This window comes from Betta splendens, chromosome 4 (assembly GCF_900634795.4).
Source record: "Betta splendens chromosome 4, fBetSpl5.4, whole genome shotgun sequence".
Lineage (NCBI taxonomy): Eukaryota > Metazoa > Chordata > Actinopteri > Anabantiformes > Osphronemidae > Betta > Betta splendens.
The window spans coordinates 21,411,813-21,430,892 of record NC_040884.2 but is presented as its reverse complement, the minus strand read 5'-3'; the positions used below and the strand labels follow the sequence as shown (position 1 = coordinate 21,430,892).

Sequence of the window (19,080 nt, the reverse complement as noted above, 5' to 3'; positions counted from 1 at the left end):
CCTTCACCCCCTGCCATGATTACTTTCCCCTGCCTCCCCGTGCCTCCGCTCCAGCACCGCGCCGTAACCCACCTCCCCTGACATATCTGCCTGTCAGGGTCCTAATTTAAAAACAGGCAAACAAATGAGAAGCTCACCGGTGCAACATTGTAGGCCAGCAGCACATGCTTCAAGTCGGGAGACACTTCATACTTGCTGGCTTTGTACATTTCCTGAGAGGCAAACAGACATATTTCTATAGACAAATATGAAGCCTTGGATTTGTTACTGTGGCAGGAAGAGAATGAGAAGATGACTTACAAACTTCTTGTTAAGCACCAAGACAGTTTTTTCATCTGTGTCAACGTTGAACTTGATGACATCACCTTCACGATTGCGGTACAGCAGCTCATTACCTGAAGGTGCAAGAAAGAGGAAAGAGGTGAGCGTAAATTACATAAAAGTAACTAAAACAGCAGCATGAATTCATAAACCTCGGAGGCTCTGCACAGTTTGTTGAGTCTCAAATTGAGTGCATGGGTCAGAACTGGGCAGAAGCACTCAGTGATGATTTACAGCCACAAGAGCGGTAATTAAGCTGCGTTAACCCCAAGCGCAGGACACTCAACATGTGCAGAACACATGTAACTCAGCGACAGCAGCAAGAGACTGTTCAAGTCACAGACTGTGTGATCTGCTGGTGAATCTGAGTAGCAGTGGTCTGTTCATCACAGAGAAAGAGCTGGTTCACTTTTACATTCATGGCTTTTTACAGATGTTCATTAAAAATTTTGTTCAATCCCAGATGTGTAATACAAGCGTTGAGGGAAATTATGTTCAACCATATTCCTAAAAATCACAAAAACCCTGATTGCTTCACATTAGTGTAGTAATGGAGAACGCTGCCTCCGCTGACTTTTCTTACGCTCCTGAAAACACACACGAGCGCAGAGTACGACCTGCTCACGGTCGGGGAAGAGCACGGTTCGAGCGCAGACGCGGAGTTCGGGCCGGTGCAGGAAACCCTTAAAACGAGCTGTTATTTGACAGATGTATTAAAGTTCACGCAGCTCCTCATCCATCAGGCCTTTATCAGCACAGGATAAGTTTAATACAGCGACTGCCCCCGTTCACCTTCAATCCATCCACGCTGCTCCGTCTTATTGCCTTAGTGATCCATAAGCGCGCGGGCAACTTGCAATTTGGCGAGGTAATTAGAAGCCCGAGATTGTTATGCAGAGGGTGCTCTATCTGCAGGCATATCTAATTGTCCATTAGAGGTGACAAAATTACCATCACAATGGCTTTAATTCAGAACGTGCTTGGGAGAGCAGTTTGAGACTTTTTTAGATTGGCACAGCCGAACGCCCCCTCAACAGCTTTGTCTCCTCGTTAAAACCCACCGGCATACTAACAAGGGGCTGGGACGGACCCTCACAAACCACCGCCGTAAATGAGAACGCCGCCTCGCGAGCGCCTGCTTTCATATGCGACGGTGATTGTGGAGAAGAGGGCAAACAGGAAGGCGGCGGTCAGAGTCCCACTGAAGTTCATTTTGCTGCTCTCACAGCGGGCCGTCGCTCCAAACCCAGACGTGCGTCTCTTCAAGGCGGCGTTTTCATCGGCGCTCCGCACGGAATCGCTCATCATCATCTCCTTTATCCACACGCCTCAGGACGCCTCAGTCGCACCTCAGACGTCTGGAATCCTCCCCCTAACGGGCCCTTTATGAGCTCTCCTGCTGAGATCATCATTTTAGACCTCATCATCCCTCCTTCACCTCGCCAACTTTGTTTTCTGCTCTTTCAGAGACGGAGAGCCATCTATTCTCTCACAATATAATATCACATGGGCGATACTGTATGCCTTCCCTTCTACATATCGCCGGCTTTCTCTCTCGCTCTCTGGCTCCTTCTCCTTTACCTTCACTCACTGTGCTTTAGCCCAGGGCGCTGTTTTCCTCTCTGATCTATACTGTTCCATGGCAGTATGTCTTATTAATTCAGCCTCCCGCCCTGGGGACAGCCCTAACCCAGACTCACTCTGGGGAGCCAGGAAGTGAGCACAAAGGAAGTCTGAGCCAGAGTGAGCTGCCTTGTTGAATTTGTACTATTTAGCTCAATCGTCATGCTTCTAATGATGCATAGTGTGAAAACATTTAAATAGATGCATAGTGTAAAACATTTAAATACATTTGTCTTACACTTTGTTCTTGATTCCTTCTGATTATTCTAAGAATATAAACCAATATGTAAAAGCAAATACAATAAAAATGATATAATATAAATCAACTCACATTAACAGTATAGCAACTTTTGCCTCATCATGTTTCAATAATAACGTATTTTAATAGCTGCGTTTCCAGGTTCAAACCAGTGAATCTGGTGAAAAACATCAGCAAATAAAGACTTTCAATAAGCTGATCAAGAAAATTAAGGATTTAATGATGGAGCCAATAAGCCTTAAGTTCAAATAGCATTAGACAACAGTGGAGAGGAAGAACTACGTCACATCAAAGAGCTGTCAGTTCATTTACTGCATTAGCTGTTCTCCCGAATGTCGATCTGAAGGATTAGTTAAAGATGTCTGCTTGTATTCTGTCTTTGTTATTAACTTTAGAAATGCAAACAAAACAAAGAGACTGCAGCCTGTCCTTCTGTAGAACAACACCAGCCAAATAAAAAAGAAAGAATCTGAATCATCACCGGCGCCGCCTAACGACGCTAACCTCACACACCAGCCTTCACACAATACATCACCATGTATTTACAGAACCCACTCAGGTGTTGAAATAGGTGGTTTTCTAGGCGGTGGCCAGGAGGTAAGACAGGGTCGCACTTGTTCAGGATGAAATGGAATTTTTCTTTTGGGTTCCAGGTCATTTGTCCACGCCGAAGGCTGCAGATGATGACTGCTCTGATAAACGCGGCGCACGCTGCTGGGGGAGAATTATGGCGTCTGTCAGCGGCTAAATAAAATGAAGTTTCCAATGCAGTAACACGGTGTTAAATCTCTGCCACCCATTGGGTTCGATGGGATGTAAAAGACGGGCTCACGGGAGAAAACTCTTCCTTGTGCACGTCGGTAATTTCACTTTATTTATGGAAAGTCTTCACCTCGTATCGCTGTGTTTTCCTCCACAGCTCTCGAGCAAATTCTGCGCGGACGTGATGAATGAGATGCTGACGACTGAAAGGTGCGGCAAACAAACGTGTGAAAACCTCAGGTGTGAACCTGCTGACAGGGCGCAGCCAGCCAGGACTGCGGCCGACACGGCGGGACTCATTTACGCTCATCAGAAATGCCACTCAGCGTCGCCTGCTGGCCTCATTACTCAGAGACACACATGGAAGCACAGGCCGGGCGTTTCTGCTTCACACTGTCTACCTTTTGGCGCATAACGGTTTTCTGTTCCATTACTTCTGAGACCCTGGCGATCTGAAGTCAATTAACACAATTTTAATTTCCCCCTTGCTGTTGAAACCCCGTTGACCTCCTTCCACGTGAACACACGTGAGCGATGTCTACCGGACGATGGGGACGTACAGTAGGTTAGTGTCATACACAGTCGATTATTTCCTGAGAGTCGAGTTTATAAAAACTCCACCGCCGCCGTTCCGGCGCTGCGAGACGACTCCCCAGGGAGCGCGAGACGATTCAGAAGCCATCTATCAACTTCCCAAAACCCGCAGCCTCAATTTCCAATTAATCGGCGAGTCGTCGTGTCATTGATTTGACTCACTGCCTCTGAGGTGCTGGTCATTTCATCAGCATCTGGCAGCTGCTCATACGCGCTCCCCATAAATCCATAACCTCCGTCACCGCTGACACACACCCGCTTCCTGCCTGTATCTGCAGGGCGTTTGCAGCGTGCCAGCCAATCAGTGAAGTAGAAAAGAGCTGCATGCTCATAATAATTAGGGCCATTAGGGAGGCTGGCGCCGGTAATAACAATTATAACAATAATTGTAATGACAGCAAATATCACAGCGGCGATTGGACTCATAGTAAACAATCTCTCTCCCAAGAATGACCCTCTTAATCACACGCTTCAATATTTACTGCAACCATCCAGCAAAAACCACAGGAGATGTGTACAAATCTGTTACAACCCAAGTATAACAAGTGCAAAGACTCCAAATAAAGTATTTAGCATTAGTGTTGGATGCGGCGAAGGAGGCAGCGAGTGTTTGTCGGTGCTCGCGTCTCATCCTTCCCTGTGAACTTGCGTGTGTGTGTGTGTGTGAGTGGGTGGTGGATTCGCAGCACCTCTGTCTTCGCTCCGCGGGCTGTCTGAGTCTGCAGGCGGCGCAGGCGGCTCGACTGATGCTTCTCACGGAGGCGGGCTCTCTGTTCTCACACGGCGCCAATAAACCAGCGAGCGGCTGCGAAATTGTGCTCAAATGCACGACTGTCGCGATAGAGTAAGAGGAACGAGCGAGGGGCCGATTACACTGGGAATCATCAGTCAGGTGAAAAGTTTAAAGCCACTTTACAGCCATGTTTTATGTTTGGTTTGCAATATTACAAGAGAAGCTAATGCGTGTGAATTCATTTCTATGTGGAAGACTATCATTATCATCATTATTATTATTATTATTATAAGAGCATCTTGCTGCTAATGTCAATAGCTAGAAGTAAGTACACATATATCGCTAACATGGTAAAATCTGCTTCTGCCCTTAGAGTTTGAAGCAGATGCTTTGTTTGGTTTCTCCAAAGCCGTTAAACACATTCTCTGTGTTTAACATCCCTCGAACACTTGGTGCCTACAGCGACTATATGAGCTGATTCGACTCATCGCTGGGAAACGGGCCTATTGCAGACTTCATTAACAAATGGGGCTCACACCATTACTCAGTGTTGTGTCACGGGAGCACAGTCGTGAGAAGTCAATAAGGGAGCGGGACAGCTGGCTAATCTCCTCCCAAGCGATTGTTTTACATAAACCGTAGACATGAGGGGTTGTGCATCATTCAGGAACGAGGTAATTCTCCGATATGCGCGCACCGGCGCACGAACGCCGCGGCGCTTTCCTTTAAATCACAGTCACGAGTCCCTCGCAAAGTCAGGTAGATAAGAGTTCTACGCGGTCCCGATGGGTCGGCCGCTTTACAGATGGCTCCCCCGTATTTAACAAACATCGGCGAGACAAGAGGCTTCGTGGAACAGCAAACAAGAGGAACGAGGCCATTAAAATGGCAAGCAGCTGCTCGGCGGGACCGCGCCGCGTCCCCGAGGGCCGGCTTCACCTTGGCGGCGTGGGAGCGACGCTGAGACTGTGTCTATTTGACTCAGACCAGACGCGGAATATCAGCTGCGGCTGTTAACTAGGCTATTACTTAACCAGAGAGCTGTACGGATGAATTCAGATCATGATCAGCATAAAGATGCTCGAACTGCTCAAATGCTTAAACTGCAGCTGGAAGTTCCTGAACTTCCAGTGCGGCCCCACCCTAAACTTTGCACTGGCAGGAGTCACAATCGCTACAACTGCAATAAAGAGCTAGCTAGTAAAGCTAATAAGGAACTCATTCCGGCCGTACGTGTGATCATTAAGGGTTATTGCGGCTACTTTCAGGGGGTCTTCAGGGAATTGACTGAATGGCACAGGCGGCCATGAGCAGCAAAAATAAAACATGGCGAAAGCAGAAAAATCAATTTTAGTCCACAAGCAGAGAATCCATTATTAGCAGTTCTATAGAAGGGCCTTGAAAGCACGCGGGCTGCTCGAGAGCCTTTAGTTAAGATGACACACTAATGAAGGCACAATAATAAGCTGATGGATCCTTCCTCTGCTCCTTGTCTGCTGAATCTAATGATACACTAAAAATACCACAAGATCAAGGCTGTAACTGTCAACAGCACACAAAGAAGAAAAGCGGTGATGAAAGGCGGGACACGTCTCGTCTCGTGGCAGCAGCTGCAGCATGTAAGGCTCGCTTCAAACCTACTGTACCTTTCTATAGTGTCCGCTGCATTGACCCCACTGGTTAATACAGAGCGGTCCTGTTTTAGTCGAAACTCAGCTGTTTTTATCAGAACTGGCTCCTGACGACGGAGAACACTGCGGAGCAGATGTGCTCCTCCAGATGTGTACAGCGCCACCTGGGTTTGGGCTCATTCGAGCGAGATGGATTTGTTTACAACCTCCCTGGGTCACAGGCACAAACAGCTTCAACGCAGCCACGCGAGAGACGTCTCCGCCCTAAACACATATGGGAAGCTGACGCACAACAATTATCCAGCTCGTCATCGGAGGAGCTGAAGAGCCCTGGCGCTCTCCTGTCACTAATAGCATAAATATGCTTTCTACCTTTCTAATTATAACCTATCGCATTGTAAAGATGAGATTTAACAGCTGCACGGTTTTCCGGGAGCCGTCTCAGATGCTGTGATTGGAGGAGACAGCTACGTCGGCCACGGAGGAGACAAAATCCACCTCATTAATCCGTCAGCGCTACGGATCTCGGAGCTGTGATCATTCTCTTCACTGCCACGCTGAGAATGTGAGACTGCATCACTTCGCTGTTTTACCTTGATACAAAATAAAGTAAATCATTTTCTTGCACCGGGTCCCTGAGGTGCTGTCAGTGTTTATTCTGTCACAGCCCCTGCTATTAAAAAGACAAGTATTTGAAATTGCTGGTGATGAATTGTAACAATAGTGGCGTCGACACACTGTCATTGATCAAAGAAAAATGAGGGTTGCGGTTGGAGGTAATTGGGTGGCTGCTGAAGCATATGGAGCGTCAGACAGCAAGGGCGCGCACGCACGCACACACACACACACACACACACACACACACACACACACACACACACACACACACACACACACACACACACACACACACACACACACACACACACACGGAGGAGACTCTATCCACAGCTATGACTCCATTCATGTTAAACACCCATTTTAAGGATTACTCACTGCTTATCCATTTGGCGTTGGGGTCGTGCACCTTGAAGTCTTTCCTGAAGAGGTCTCCGACGCTAACTTTGCCCTTGAGAGCCAGACGGTTGTCCTCACCTGCAGAGGCACAAACAGAAGCATGAGACGCTCGCTGGGGTGAAGGTTGCAGACGTTCACAGCGAAGGCGAGAAGCGAGACCGTGCCGCTGCTCCCACGACTCATCGTCTGAGGCTGAGCTCATGGAGACGCGTGTGCAAAAGCACCATGTGTTTACTTAAAAACAGATTAAGTGCGAAACAACTACAGACGCTGAGACATAAACAAAGTATTAGAGTGAATAATAAATAAACCAAATCAGATTTGTCAAGCTGCACCAACTGAATGAGATGAGCCACATTAAGAGGCTTCTACAGATCTGTCTCCTTGTTCTGTTCGACTGACTGAACCTAAAAACACATTCACAAGGTTTTTGATGTTGTTCTTTTACTTTTGAGAGTAAAGCCAAACACCAAGGGTGCTGCTGTACTAGAACAGCTGGAGGGGTGATGAATACATAATGTCCCTGCTAAGCTAAGGCCTGTGGTTTACCTGGCAGCGGGCTGCAGGAGGATGGAAGCGGAGCAACACAGCTGCTCAGCTCTTCAACTAGTCTGAGGAGGCAGGTGCTTTAAGACTCATTTACAGTAGCTACCAACAGAAAGACACTGCTTCGCGACTCAGCTTAAAGTTTAAACGTATGACATTGTAAAACTACTGTAATATCAGACGTGGGCTGTAGTAACGTCAGAAAGTTTTAAATTGTTGGGGAATGGCATGAATCCAACCCGTGCATACATTCTGAAGAAGGCAGGAGATACTGTGGCGAGAGGTGCAAAAGGCAACAACGGTGGGAAGGACTTCTACTCCTGACAACAAAAACTGAGGGAATACATAATGAAATGGAAGACATAACTTTCTGGCACTTTTTGATCTTTCCTTTTGATCGTAACAACTTTTTCCTGCAGGCTGCAACAGTTCACCTTTCAAAAATTACAAAGCACAGCTGAGGCAGAGCGAAAATAAAACACACAAGAGTGGAGTAACAAAGCCGAGCATCACCTCGGCTCCCTCAGGCCTTTTATTAAGACTAGTGCGGCTTCTGATCGTCAGGCCAGACGTGCATATTTACAGCAGATGCCGCCTGCAATTCATTTCAGCCTAATTTCATCCATCAGTGCTCATCAGTAACATGACTCATTTCACCTCCGTACGCGTGGTGAGAGGATAAAAAGCATAAAGAATTAGTGCAGATTAGATGCTTCGCTTTTTACACTTTGAAGTTATATTTTGGTTGAACAATAACTTTGGGGACGTGATGTTTGGGATTCGGTCGTGTCATTGATGGACGCGCTGGTTGCTATGGGGATAAGACCTGTGATATTTTGGTTATAGGCTGACTTTACAGTATATGGAGTGGTTTAGTCCTTCAGCTTTGTCCTGTAGGTTTATATCTGTGGGGAAGTTGACTCATGTCTACTGTAACTCTCCCTCATCAAAGTAATCAGAATGAGAAAATGGGAAAATAAAAACTTTTTTTTTAAAAATAATTTAATGATGATGCATTCCACTCATAGGCCGGAGCTTTTACAGTATGTTTACAGAGCAGTACAGTTTTCAAAGTTCATAATTTAAGTCATTTATTTCTTCAATGTAAGAACTGTCTGGCTGAAAAAAACTGCCTCAAGGTCAAAAAAATAATAAAGAAGCTTCAGTATTTGATATATTTCAACCGTCACATGCAACCTTGGCCGAAGAAGAAGAATATAAATGTGATAATTATTCCATGCAAACATCAACGAAAATAATCAAAATGGAAACTAAAGTGTATTTTTAACCCAAATGAAATCATTCAGACAGAAAAAACAACACTATGTTTTTTGTTTTTACTTTCCTTCAAACGGTTTCAAAGCCTGAGCATCAGTCGGATAAAATGAACCTGCGTATTGAATTTCAGAACAATAGAAGTGCTTTTAGTTGGTGGATCCATAACGTGGACCGATCCACTGGTGGAGGAACCAAACGCCCCCGCTGCAGCTTCAAATGCATCGCTAAACTACATGCCCTTCACATCACAACTGATTATTCCAAAAGATGCTGCATCTTCTGTAGGTTCTGGATTAGTACAAGCCTTAAGGTGAGGGCACATTAACTCTCATGAATTCATGCATGAACATCCGGCTTCACAAAAACTGTTCAGTAACCAAATCCAAACCCTCGCACGCTGAAACTTCTGACACGCCCCTGCCTTTATCAAATTAAAGAGCTGTCATAGCAACAGGACTATAAATAGACACGGGTGTGAGAGATCAGCTCCAATATATCAAAACAAGATGCTTTGAATATCACACTAAGATCAGTCGGTGATAAGATAAAGCCGTGCTATTGTACGAAGATGCACTAGAAGATCTTTGAGGCTAGATTGATGGTCCATGGGCTAAAAATGTGACACCATCAGTATGTTCCTGCAACATTTGACTATATTAACAAACAATTTATGTTGAGGCGGTCAAGGAAAAATCCTCCACCGGCGCGTCATATCATATTCACACTGCGAAGCGCTCGGCCCCAAGGCAAATTAAGCAACAATGACTGATCAAAGCCAGCTTCAGCATCAATAACATGTCGTTAATGGACACACTGGGCAGCGGGAGAGAAAGACGGCGAGAGCTTTTCTAATTACCAGGCAACACAAAGAAGCGCCGGCGCTTCCTCAGCTGAGCCCGACTGCGACCACATCCCCTCATTTTAATCTGATGCCTGCTTTGATCCCAGCTGTCGGGGAAATCGCCCTTAATGACTCGATGGATGGGACAGTGGGAGGATCAGACACAGGTTGGCAACAGGAAACGACACTAAACATCCTCCACTTGTCATGTTAACACCCTGGCATTTTGCACACTGCTGAGATCCCGGGGCCTGGGCCCATACGTCAGCATCAATAACATAAATATTCATGCTCCGATGACTGAGTGTCTTGAGGAACTCTGAAATATTATTCTGAGCAAGCGTCCGGGTAAGAAGGAACTACTGTACGAGCTGGCTGTGCCTTTATACTGCAGGGACACAGCTTGCATCACCCTCACAACATGTGCGTCGGCTATGTGTGCGGCATATTGTGCCTAACAGATGGACAGCCACCGACTGATCCACAGTTCCTCCCCGATTTCATCATGGGGGACAAAAACACCTTTGAAGGCATCTGCTCGGTGCATCGCTTCAGCTCCGAGTGTGATTATCAGAGTCACCAGACTCTAGCTGCAGGGAGACACATAGGCTGCAGCATCAGATGACAGCGTTTACTGGGGAAGTAATGAATTTATAATTAAAGATCACCGCGTTTACACAGCGAAAACTGTCACAGACGAGTCCGCGTACGGCTGTCTGTCAGTCAGGCTGACGGATGCGCCGGCGCCGGTGGTGAACACCTGACCCGGTTGTTTCAGTGCAGAGGCTGTAACCGTCGGTTACGGCAGATGCGGGGAAGAGGTGCGCGTGAGAACAAAGCGGGTGTCGGCAGCGGTTAGAACGCGTCTGGCCCGTTCGGTGGAGCGACATCCATCAAGCCGCGCTCCTCAGCTGCGACTCCCCGCTGCCGAGCCGCACGCCTTTGTTTCCAAAATGTTTCCCCTCCAAGTGTAATTACAGCCAGATATGTTGTCGTGAGTGAGTGCTGGATTTTGCATTTTAATGAGAAAATCGCCCCCAAAGCACTTAAACAGTTACAGAACATTAAAGATGTACCTTGCACTCCTGAGCCCATTTGCACTGTAAAACATTCCTCTTACTCTCGTGTCAGTTGTGGCCACTTAAGTCATTAAAAGCACATTTTTCAAACCACTGTGTTTGAAAATCCACTAGCTTATGGTTTAGAAGTAAGATCAGCAACAAGCTGCTTCTGTTACTTCTTAAAACAACACTTTAAATCATAGAAACATTGTATTGATCTGAAGTGCTTCTTCTTTATGCAGTGCAGACTCTATAAAAACCTGCATTAAGCAGCTATGAACTCAAATGTTTAGTCTATTAATACTAAAGAATCCCAACACTCATCTTGTTCAAAACTCAAAAATGCTGCAGGAAAATGTTTCACCTTTCACCCTAATATTGAATCATAATCACTCAAGGATCCAGATCAAAAACAAACCACTTTTCGGTTTCATATAAAACTTTTAATAGTGACTCTGATAAGCTGTTGGGTTCAGACAGAGGCTGTTTCCAGGCTGAGCTAAGCTCTTTGTGTCTCTGTGCTAGTGGATGTGACACTGAAATGAAACAACCAGTTCCCCCCTGAAACCTACAGCGAGAACCAAACTCAGCAGCTGATGAATGAGTCAAGTCCCAGTATTTGCCCGCTCTGTTTATTCCTGCTGAAGAAATGGAACAAATGACATCAGCTCCTTCAGCCACCGTCCTTGAAGGATGATTCATCAACCCGGCGCGCGCCGACACCCATCCCAGTTACTTAGGGCTAATTACTCCGCAGCATCTTTGAGAACTGAATTTATTGGGGCAGAGCTTATTTCCATATCCCCGAAGCCTCTAAAATATCCTTGACAAAGGCTCTGTTGGGGAGAAGGCTGGAGGTGGCAGCTCAGATTCAAAGACCGGGCTGGTTTTGCCACTTGGAGCAGAACCGTCCCTGCGTGGTCAACGCAGGGACGGCACAGGAGATGGCACAGGAGAGACGGAGGGACAATTAGGGTGAACGCCACCTGCCCGGCCTCCGCTTCTCGCCTCGGTCCCACCGGCCGCGTTCTGAAAGCGGCGGAAAAGCCGCAGTTTATCCGAGTGCATAACAAAGCACCCCGGGACGCGAGCAGGTCACCGCCCGGAGGTGAGAAGGCGTTTTGAGCCCTTCTGCCCCGACACCTGCTGCTGCGCCGAGGTCGGTGCTGATCACACGCCCCCCCCGACACCTGTCAGATCACCGAGGATTATGTAGAAAAACGCAGCAGTAAATTCCCTCCGCGGCCGCTGACCCCGCGTTGCCACCACGCCCCCGGCACCCCGCCGGGCGCTTCCCGCAATTATGTGCGACAGAAGATCATAAACAAGCGCCGCGATCACTGTCATTGTCACTGAATTGCAGCACCCACACACTGGCGGTGGCAGTGACTGATAAGACTCCGGCAGCGGATGAAAGCCAGAAAGGACATGAGGAAGGATATAAACAGATGATCTACCTAAATCATAATAAACCTGAAGGTGAGTCAGACTAAAACCTTAATCCTCAGATGCCTTGAAGTCCTAAATGTGGCTGTGGATGAAACTAATTGTGAACCTGCATGGAGTGGACAACATGTATAAAAGGCACACGCAGGACTGATTGTGAAAGCTAATGAGCTCGTCCATGCAGAGTACCCCCCCCCCCCACTCGCGTCCTGTGCCATGTACCTGGTGTCAACAAGATGACGGAGGTGACGATCAGCGAGCAGATGACCAGAATGACAAGGAGGGCAATCGCTATTCCCTTCCAGTTCCTCTGCGGAGGGTTGCTGCCCACCAGCTCCTACAGGGAGAGACGGAGAGGAGGAGAAAAGACATGGTCAGAACCGGCGAAAAAAGACCGTGGCCAGAGGAAATGAGCAAATAACCGGTGGAAAGAACTTTGACGGGCAAAAGACAGATACAACGGATTTATACAAGACACCAAAGGAAACAAAGGAGTCGGAGGCATAAATGGCAAACTCATGGAGAGAAAAGATGCCAGTCAAGGACGAACGTGAGTCGCAGTTTCTTGGCGCTCAAGGAGATGCAGCAGCAGCAGCAGGGGGAGGAGGAGGAGGAGGGGGGAGGAGGGGGGAGAATCCTTAATAAGCCGAGCATCAGCGGCCATCAACCGCAAGCGAATGTGACAGATAAAAATGGAGCCCGTGACACGTTGGTGAATTGCACGCTTGACAGCAGAGAGGAGCCGGTAACACGGGCCTGAGTTATGAGAAGCCTTTTATTTTGGGAGAGGCCCGTACAGACAGAATTTAACTCGTTGGATTTATGTATTTTTAAATAGGAAACTTTAAAGTTAAGAGAAGTGACAAGTTAAACAGCGACAGACAAACGGAACCCGACCAGAATCCCACAGCGTTAGCAGGCGATTAATAGGCTTCATTGGTTTAAAGTGGATAAAGGGACAAATGCAGGAGCCGCGCTGCAGGGACCTGCGCTGCGTTATTAATAAAGCCGCCGTCGGCCGCTAATGAATCTGAATGGCTGAGCTCTGAAACAAACCTTTTAGTGACCTTGTTCCCACCTTAATTGAAAAGAGCCCAAGACGTCATTAGCCTGCAGATAAGAGCGCAGGGACTGTTTACCAGGCTGCTTATTACCTCCAGCCATTAAAACAGAACCGGGTAGAAACTGTACGGCCATTAAGGCGACGGCCACGAGGTCCGGCACCTCCAGCAGAACCGCCGATAAAAGGCTCAGCCATTAATATGCTGAATGTGTCTACGCAGTCTGGAACACGACGAGCTGCGATTATTTATCTCAGATATGAGCTCAAGGTAAAGGTAATCATTAATATGCATTATTCTGCCACACATTTAGACTCCTTCTGGCTAAAATGCCGACATTAACCCTTTACAAAATGGCAGATATTTCCAGGATGAACTGAACCAAGACGGGTTTGTGGCAAATAAGCTTTAGGAGAAGTACTGAGGATGAAGCCTGCAGAAAGGAGGTGAAAGGAAAGTGAGAGGAAGACGTGGAACAGAGGGAGACGGATGATCTGATGTGACGGGAGAGAGAGACTTGGATTTAACCAGATCATGCCGTTAACTATGACTTGATGAGAACTGTAAGATCTTGATACTGAACAAATTAATAATAGTTTTTTTCTGCTCTGCCCGTGAAGGTGCGATATTTGTAAAGTCCTTCTCCTGAATGTGCCAAGTGGGAGCAGAAAATCTGCGACACGCTTGCGCACACAGACGCGAGCCGTCTATTTGTAGAATCATCTGGAAAAGATCCTGCCGCGGATTTGATCAGACGCCGGCACGAACCCCAGCGCTGACGGCTGCGGTGGTGGAGTCGGCGTGTGACGGAGGGGGATTTACAGGAGAGGAGAGGGAGCAAAGTGGAGGCGAACGCAGACTGTGAGGAACCGGGAGGACACAAACCCTCCCAGCATGCAAAGCAACGAATGTCTATTATGTGTGCTATGCAAATGGCGGCTGTATAGTAACTGCAGCTACGTCTCTGTAGCCGGGCTTCAACGTTACTGACGTTGTGTAGCAAAAGCAATTTTGTCAAGGTGAGGGTCTCATCGAAACATCCGTGCAATTTTGTTCCATTATCTGTTCTACAAGAATCAACACAGCTGCTCAGTGGAGCATTAAATCACGCAGTGTATCTTCAACAACTCATTTCCAGGTGAAAAATGTACCTTTAAATTCACTCAGCCTTTCCGGTTGTGGTTGGAACGACGACATTATCAGAAAATTTGTGACCTTTCCACTTTTATAGACGCACAATGGAGACAAGGCGGCCGCCGTTATCTGCCGCAGCACCTCCCCGTCGAAGCGGGAGCCTCGTGTTCTGCGTGATAACGGAGCGCGTGCTCGGCCCGGCCGGGGCCCGCGGGCCAGCGTCCCGCCACGAGCCTGCGGCGCTGCTCTGCTGAGGCGGCGTAATCGAGTTTTCATCCCGGATAAAGGTGCCAACCCTTCCTAACCCTCCTGCTCATGCCCCGCGACCTGTGATTAGAATAATTATTAGATTAATTAGCTACACCTTACGAGCTAAAGTAATGAAAGGGTAATTATAAGTGACTATGGCACAGGAGAGACGGAGGGAAGATTGTCTGGGAGGAGGAGGAGGAGGAGGAGGAGAGGAGGAATAACACATCAGCAGGCAGCAGGAGCGCTCGCCGACACAGCGCTCCAAGCATGACCCAAACATGAAGGAAGGAGAGGATATGAATAAAAAAGGGACGCTGCGTCCCTCCAGGTCCAAAGCCCACTAAAAACAACATGCTGGTGTTTTCAACCTCGCAGTGTGTGTCATGCTGAAATCGGCGGAGCACACACAGACCGGAGAGTGTGAAGCAGGGCAGATGTACAGACAGGTCACGGAACACGAAGCTACGGTTCTACATCTGAGTGGTCCGGACTCCAGGAGGCGGAGGCTCAACGCCGTCCAGGCTCAACAAAGGGTTAATTCATCTTCACAGAACCGACATGAGGCTGGTGGATGGGACGAGGAGAACCTGCTCCATCCGAATCAGCTCCACGGACACAAAGGACTTGAAACCACACAGATTCATGTTACTGAAGCTGCACTCGCCTGCTGAGCGGAGCCAGTCCAGTGAGTCGGCCTGCATTCAACCTTCATCCGATATCATGTTAATTGGCGCTTTTCGTCCAGACAGATGGACACGCGGAGCGAGTCGCTCCAACCTGCTCCCCGACGCCTCAGACGCTGAGCGGATGGAGGCCGTGACCTCTCGCGTTCGCGCTGCTCAGCAACAGATGCGAGTCGTCAAACAATTAGAGCGACGCCGCTCCGCGCGACGAGGTCCGGTGTTCGGCGGCGCGAGGCGCTAACGGCCGCGGGGACACGTTCATCACGGAGCGTTTGGCCCCTTAATGCCTTTAAACGAGGCCCAGCGACGGAGGCCGACGTGCAGAGAGAACGTTAAAACGATTTCATTTAACGTTTCATTTAAATGTGGAGGAGAGGTGTCGTTTCCCACTGTTTCAGCTGCGCCCGTATCAGAGTCTAATCCCCAAACAGAGGGTTTAGACCCTGTGCTGCCTTCACCGTCCTCACACAGACTCCATTCCAGCAGGAAGACGAGCAGATTAATCTAAAACCCCGATCCGCATGTATTGTTTAAGTGCTTTAAAGCGCGGATGGATTTTGTCTCGCACACACTTTAAATCTTTGAATGAAAGACTCTAAAAACCAAGCTGCTCCTCGCGCTCTGCGCTGGAAGACGCGTCCAGCTGCAGGACGAGGTGCAGTGATGGGGGACGCACCTAAACAGGCCTTCGTGTTTCTTTTTATGTTTTACCCGCGACACGAGAGCTCATTTCCAACTGGCCAGATTGCTGTCGAGCTCCTTCCGCCTGGTGTGTTTGATTTGCCAGTGATTCTCTTCCAGTCCATTAGCCGGATGCTGTGAGGGCTGCCACTGACAGCTGACCCCTCTCTGCACTGAATCACATCTCTGTGGAGCACAGCAGAAACCCGGTGCCGGCGGATGAGGCCCCGACCAATCACAACGCGGCAGGAGCGTCTCTTATGTTGCACAACGCACCTTTTGACACAATTTGCATATAACCAAAATATTTCCAGAACTGGAAATTGATTCATCACATGGTGCTACGGTGGAAATATATGATTTCTGATGCACCCACAGAAGAAACGCCCTTCCATATGCAAGTGCACATTACGTCGAGGCAATTAATCACATCTCGTCTGTATTATTTCTCCTGGTCTCCATGGAAACAGAGTGGGCGCGATCAGAGTTTTTATCGCATCCTCCGGAGGCTGAGCTCCTCTGCTCGGGGGGAACGTGCGTTGTGACAGGGCTAAAGGAGCGAGCGCGGGCGTGAGCCGTGAGTCTTTCCTGTTTTATGTATAATGCATAAGCGCAATTTCCACGTTGTCGCTTTCAGCACGCGAACAAGGAGCGCGCGGGACACAAGCCGGGTTGCTCCTCATTTCATCACCTTTCACCGTGCATCTGCACATCTGTCGAGGGAGGCAGCCAGAAAATGGAACCGCGGCTCGGCTGAATCAAAGGTTTACCTCTATCTATGAACTTCAAAACGCCAAAGCTGAAGCACTGCGAAGTTGGGCAATGACCTGCTTAGACCAGTTAGAATATGATCATGAGCCTGTTACGTTCCGCTGCTTTAATGACAGGCCTCTATTCAAAGGCATCTCTGGGAAACCATCCAGGGTAGCACAGAATTAGCCGAAGATGTGTGTGATGTGAAGCGCTGACTCCGCTCCCGAGTCCCAGACCTCAGACTTAATTAGGACCCGCGTGTGCTGTCAGTGACAAACTGTAAAATCAGCTGTGCAGCTGCAGTCAATAGCACTGCCATCACAGTTTTTCAGCATCTTCCAGGTTAGAAGGGAAATCAGTTCTGGCCCAGGAATAAAACTCCACCACAGGCCTCATTCTGCTAATGTCCTCCCAACACGTTCATTAAATCTGTTGACAGTAGAATGTGGACAGAATTTATTATTTATTGCATAATTAGCGGTTTATTCTCGTGTCCACTTCAGTTTAGTTGTACAAACTGTGAGACGAGGAGGTGCTCCAGTGCCTGAACAATCACAAACAATGGATGAGGTCCATGAATAAAGAAAAAAAACATATAAAAGCATAATAATACAAAACCCAGGCACATTAGGAAATATAATCAGTGGCTGCATTGTTTTTCCATACTAACAGGCAAAGCTACTCAGGTTCAGTTGCCGTGGTCTTGATTTAAATTAAATTAGTGCATTGTGCCAGAAATAACCATTAATTATATCTCTATTCAACAAACCAAAAGCCTTCCCTGCAGGGCCGGCTCCAGTCGTTTGGAGATAAGGACGTGTCTTCTAGTTCTACACTCACTGTCAACTCACCGTTACCTTATTTCACATTATTAGGCGTCTGTCATGTGTTTTAAATCCACTGAAGATGAAGGGTGAGGCAGGAAGTCCTGTGTGTTCCCGCTCAGGGATTCTGAGCCGACTTTGTGCGACACACGCTCACTTGACATTGTCAAATAGCAAGTGTTTGGGTGTGGAAACTTTCCAGCTGCTAAACAGAAAGTCACGGGAGCCGCTGTGGAGAAGGAGCGTGGGGAGGAATACAAACAGTAAGTGGAGCGGGGGGAGCGGGGAGGAGGGCTGCTGGGAAGGTCTCACTGCAGAACGCGCCTCGTCCCCTTGGCCCACACCCAGGCCAATTGGTATTCACCGCGGCCAGACGCCGGCACCAGCGTGCGCCGCATTCCTCGGGAACATTAAGAATTGAAAAGTATCGTTCCTATTGTTCTTATCTATCAGCCTTCATTCTATAACATACACTTGTCGCGCCACTCCGGCAAAATAAATTGCAGTCATGGAAACAATATGCACCGGCAGACGCACTTGCTTCCTGGAAATGAAATGTTCCACTAGCCACTGCTTCCAGGCACAGGGGTCTAATAAAAAGAGGCTGCTGCTCCTGTTGATGTTTACCCAGACTAATGTATTCTGGCCTGCTGTTTTTATCGCTTCCTCCGACAGAATATGAACACCGATGTTGAAAGAATAGCCTTCCAGCCTCTTATCATTGGCATAATGCTGGGCTGAAGTGCCCTCGTGATGAAAACGTCCCAAAGTTAAGAGGAGTCCATTTCTGAAAAACTTTTTTTTTCTAAATAACCTGCTCCCAATTCAATTTTGCAGCAGAAATAAAGGATACTTGGGGTCAGCCACTACTGATGGGCGCTTTCATCTACCATAGCTACACCACAGTTCCCTGGCGACTGGGGCCCAGTGGACGTTCAAACACACACGAGGATTTTCCATAAAGCTGGAAACAAAAACAAAAACAGAAAAAAAAAGACATTTGCAATATCTCAAACCCCGGAATGAATTCTCCAGGTACTGCAGTGCGTACACAAGGCGTTGCCATTCATCCATTTACTTTGTTTGTCTGGCCTTTTGGTGCGTTTCCATGGAAACACTGTCAAAGGCTCAAAAATAATTCACTGCTTGCCCTCTCCGTGGCCACCTGTTGTTACTGCCGCAACCCAATTGTTTATGCTCCTCCACCGAAAACGGCCGAGTGTGCTTAGCATGTAAGAGCGGCCGGCGAGTGGTTTAAAAGGCGCCTTCAGGACCATATTTATTTGATATCTGCTGGTTAAGGCTTTTGTGTTCAGCAGTCACTTCTCCCTGTAGCTCCATCTTGCACAAACCCTAATTCAATACAGGTGTAAGTGCTGGATGGCGCGGGTGTGCGCCGCATGCGTGACTGAAATGACAGTCAGCTGAGATTACAGCCTTCTGCACTCAGACCCAGCGTGAATGCACATAAAAGTCTAAAGTGCTTTTTCTGCAGCCAGTGTGTCTTTGTAGCGCTGCCCTTTGCTCTGTGCCTATAGCTCTCCCGTGCTGCATTCGTATTCCTCGTGTTCCTGCACCAA

At 47.9% G+C, this 19,080-nt stretch overlaps 1 protein-coding gene across 5 annotated transcripts in view; it reads right to left on the bottom strand.

Annotated features, from left to right (window-relative positions):
- Positions 1-19,080, bottom strand: part of dpp6a (dipeptidyl-peptidase 6a) — a 116,142-nt gene that overhangs the window by 21,028 nt on the left and 76,034 nt on the right. For all 5 annotated transcript variants that reach the window (XM_029145876.3, XM_029145877.3, XM_029145878.3 and 2 more), the window contains 4 exons: positions 12,335-12,449; positions 6,920-7,018; positions 301-395; positions 138-212 (listed from right to left, as the gene is read on the bottom strand). In XM_029145876.3, the coding sequence (XP_029001709.1) occupies positions 138-212; positions 301-395; positions 6,920-7,018; positions 12,335-12,449 (384 nt within the window). The remainder of the gene's footprint in view (positions 1-137; positions 213-300; positions 396-6,919; positions 7,019-12,334; positions 12,450-19,080) is intronic.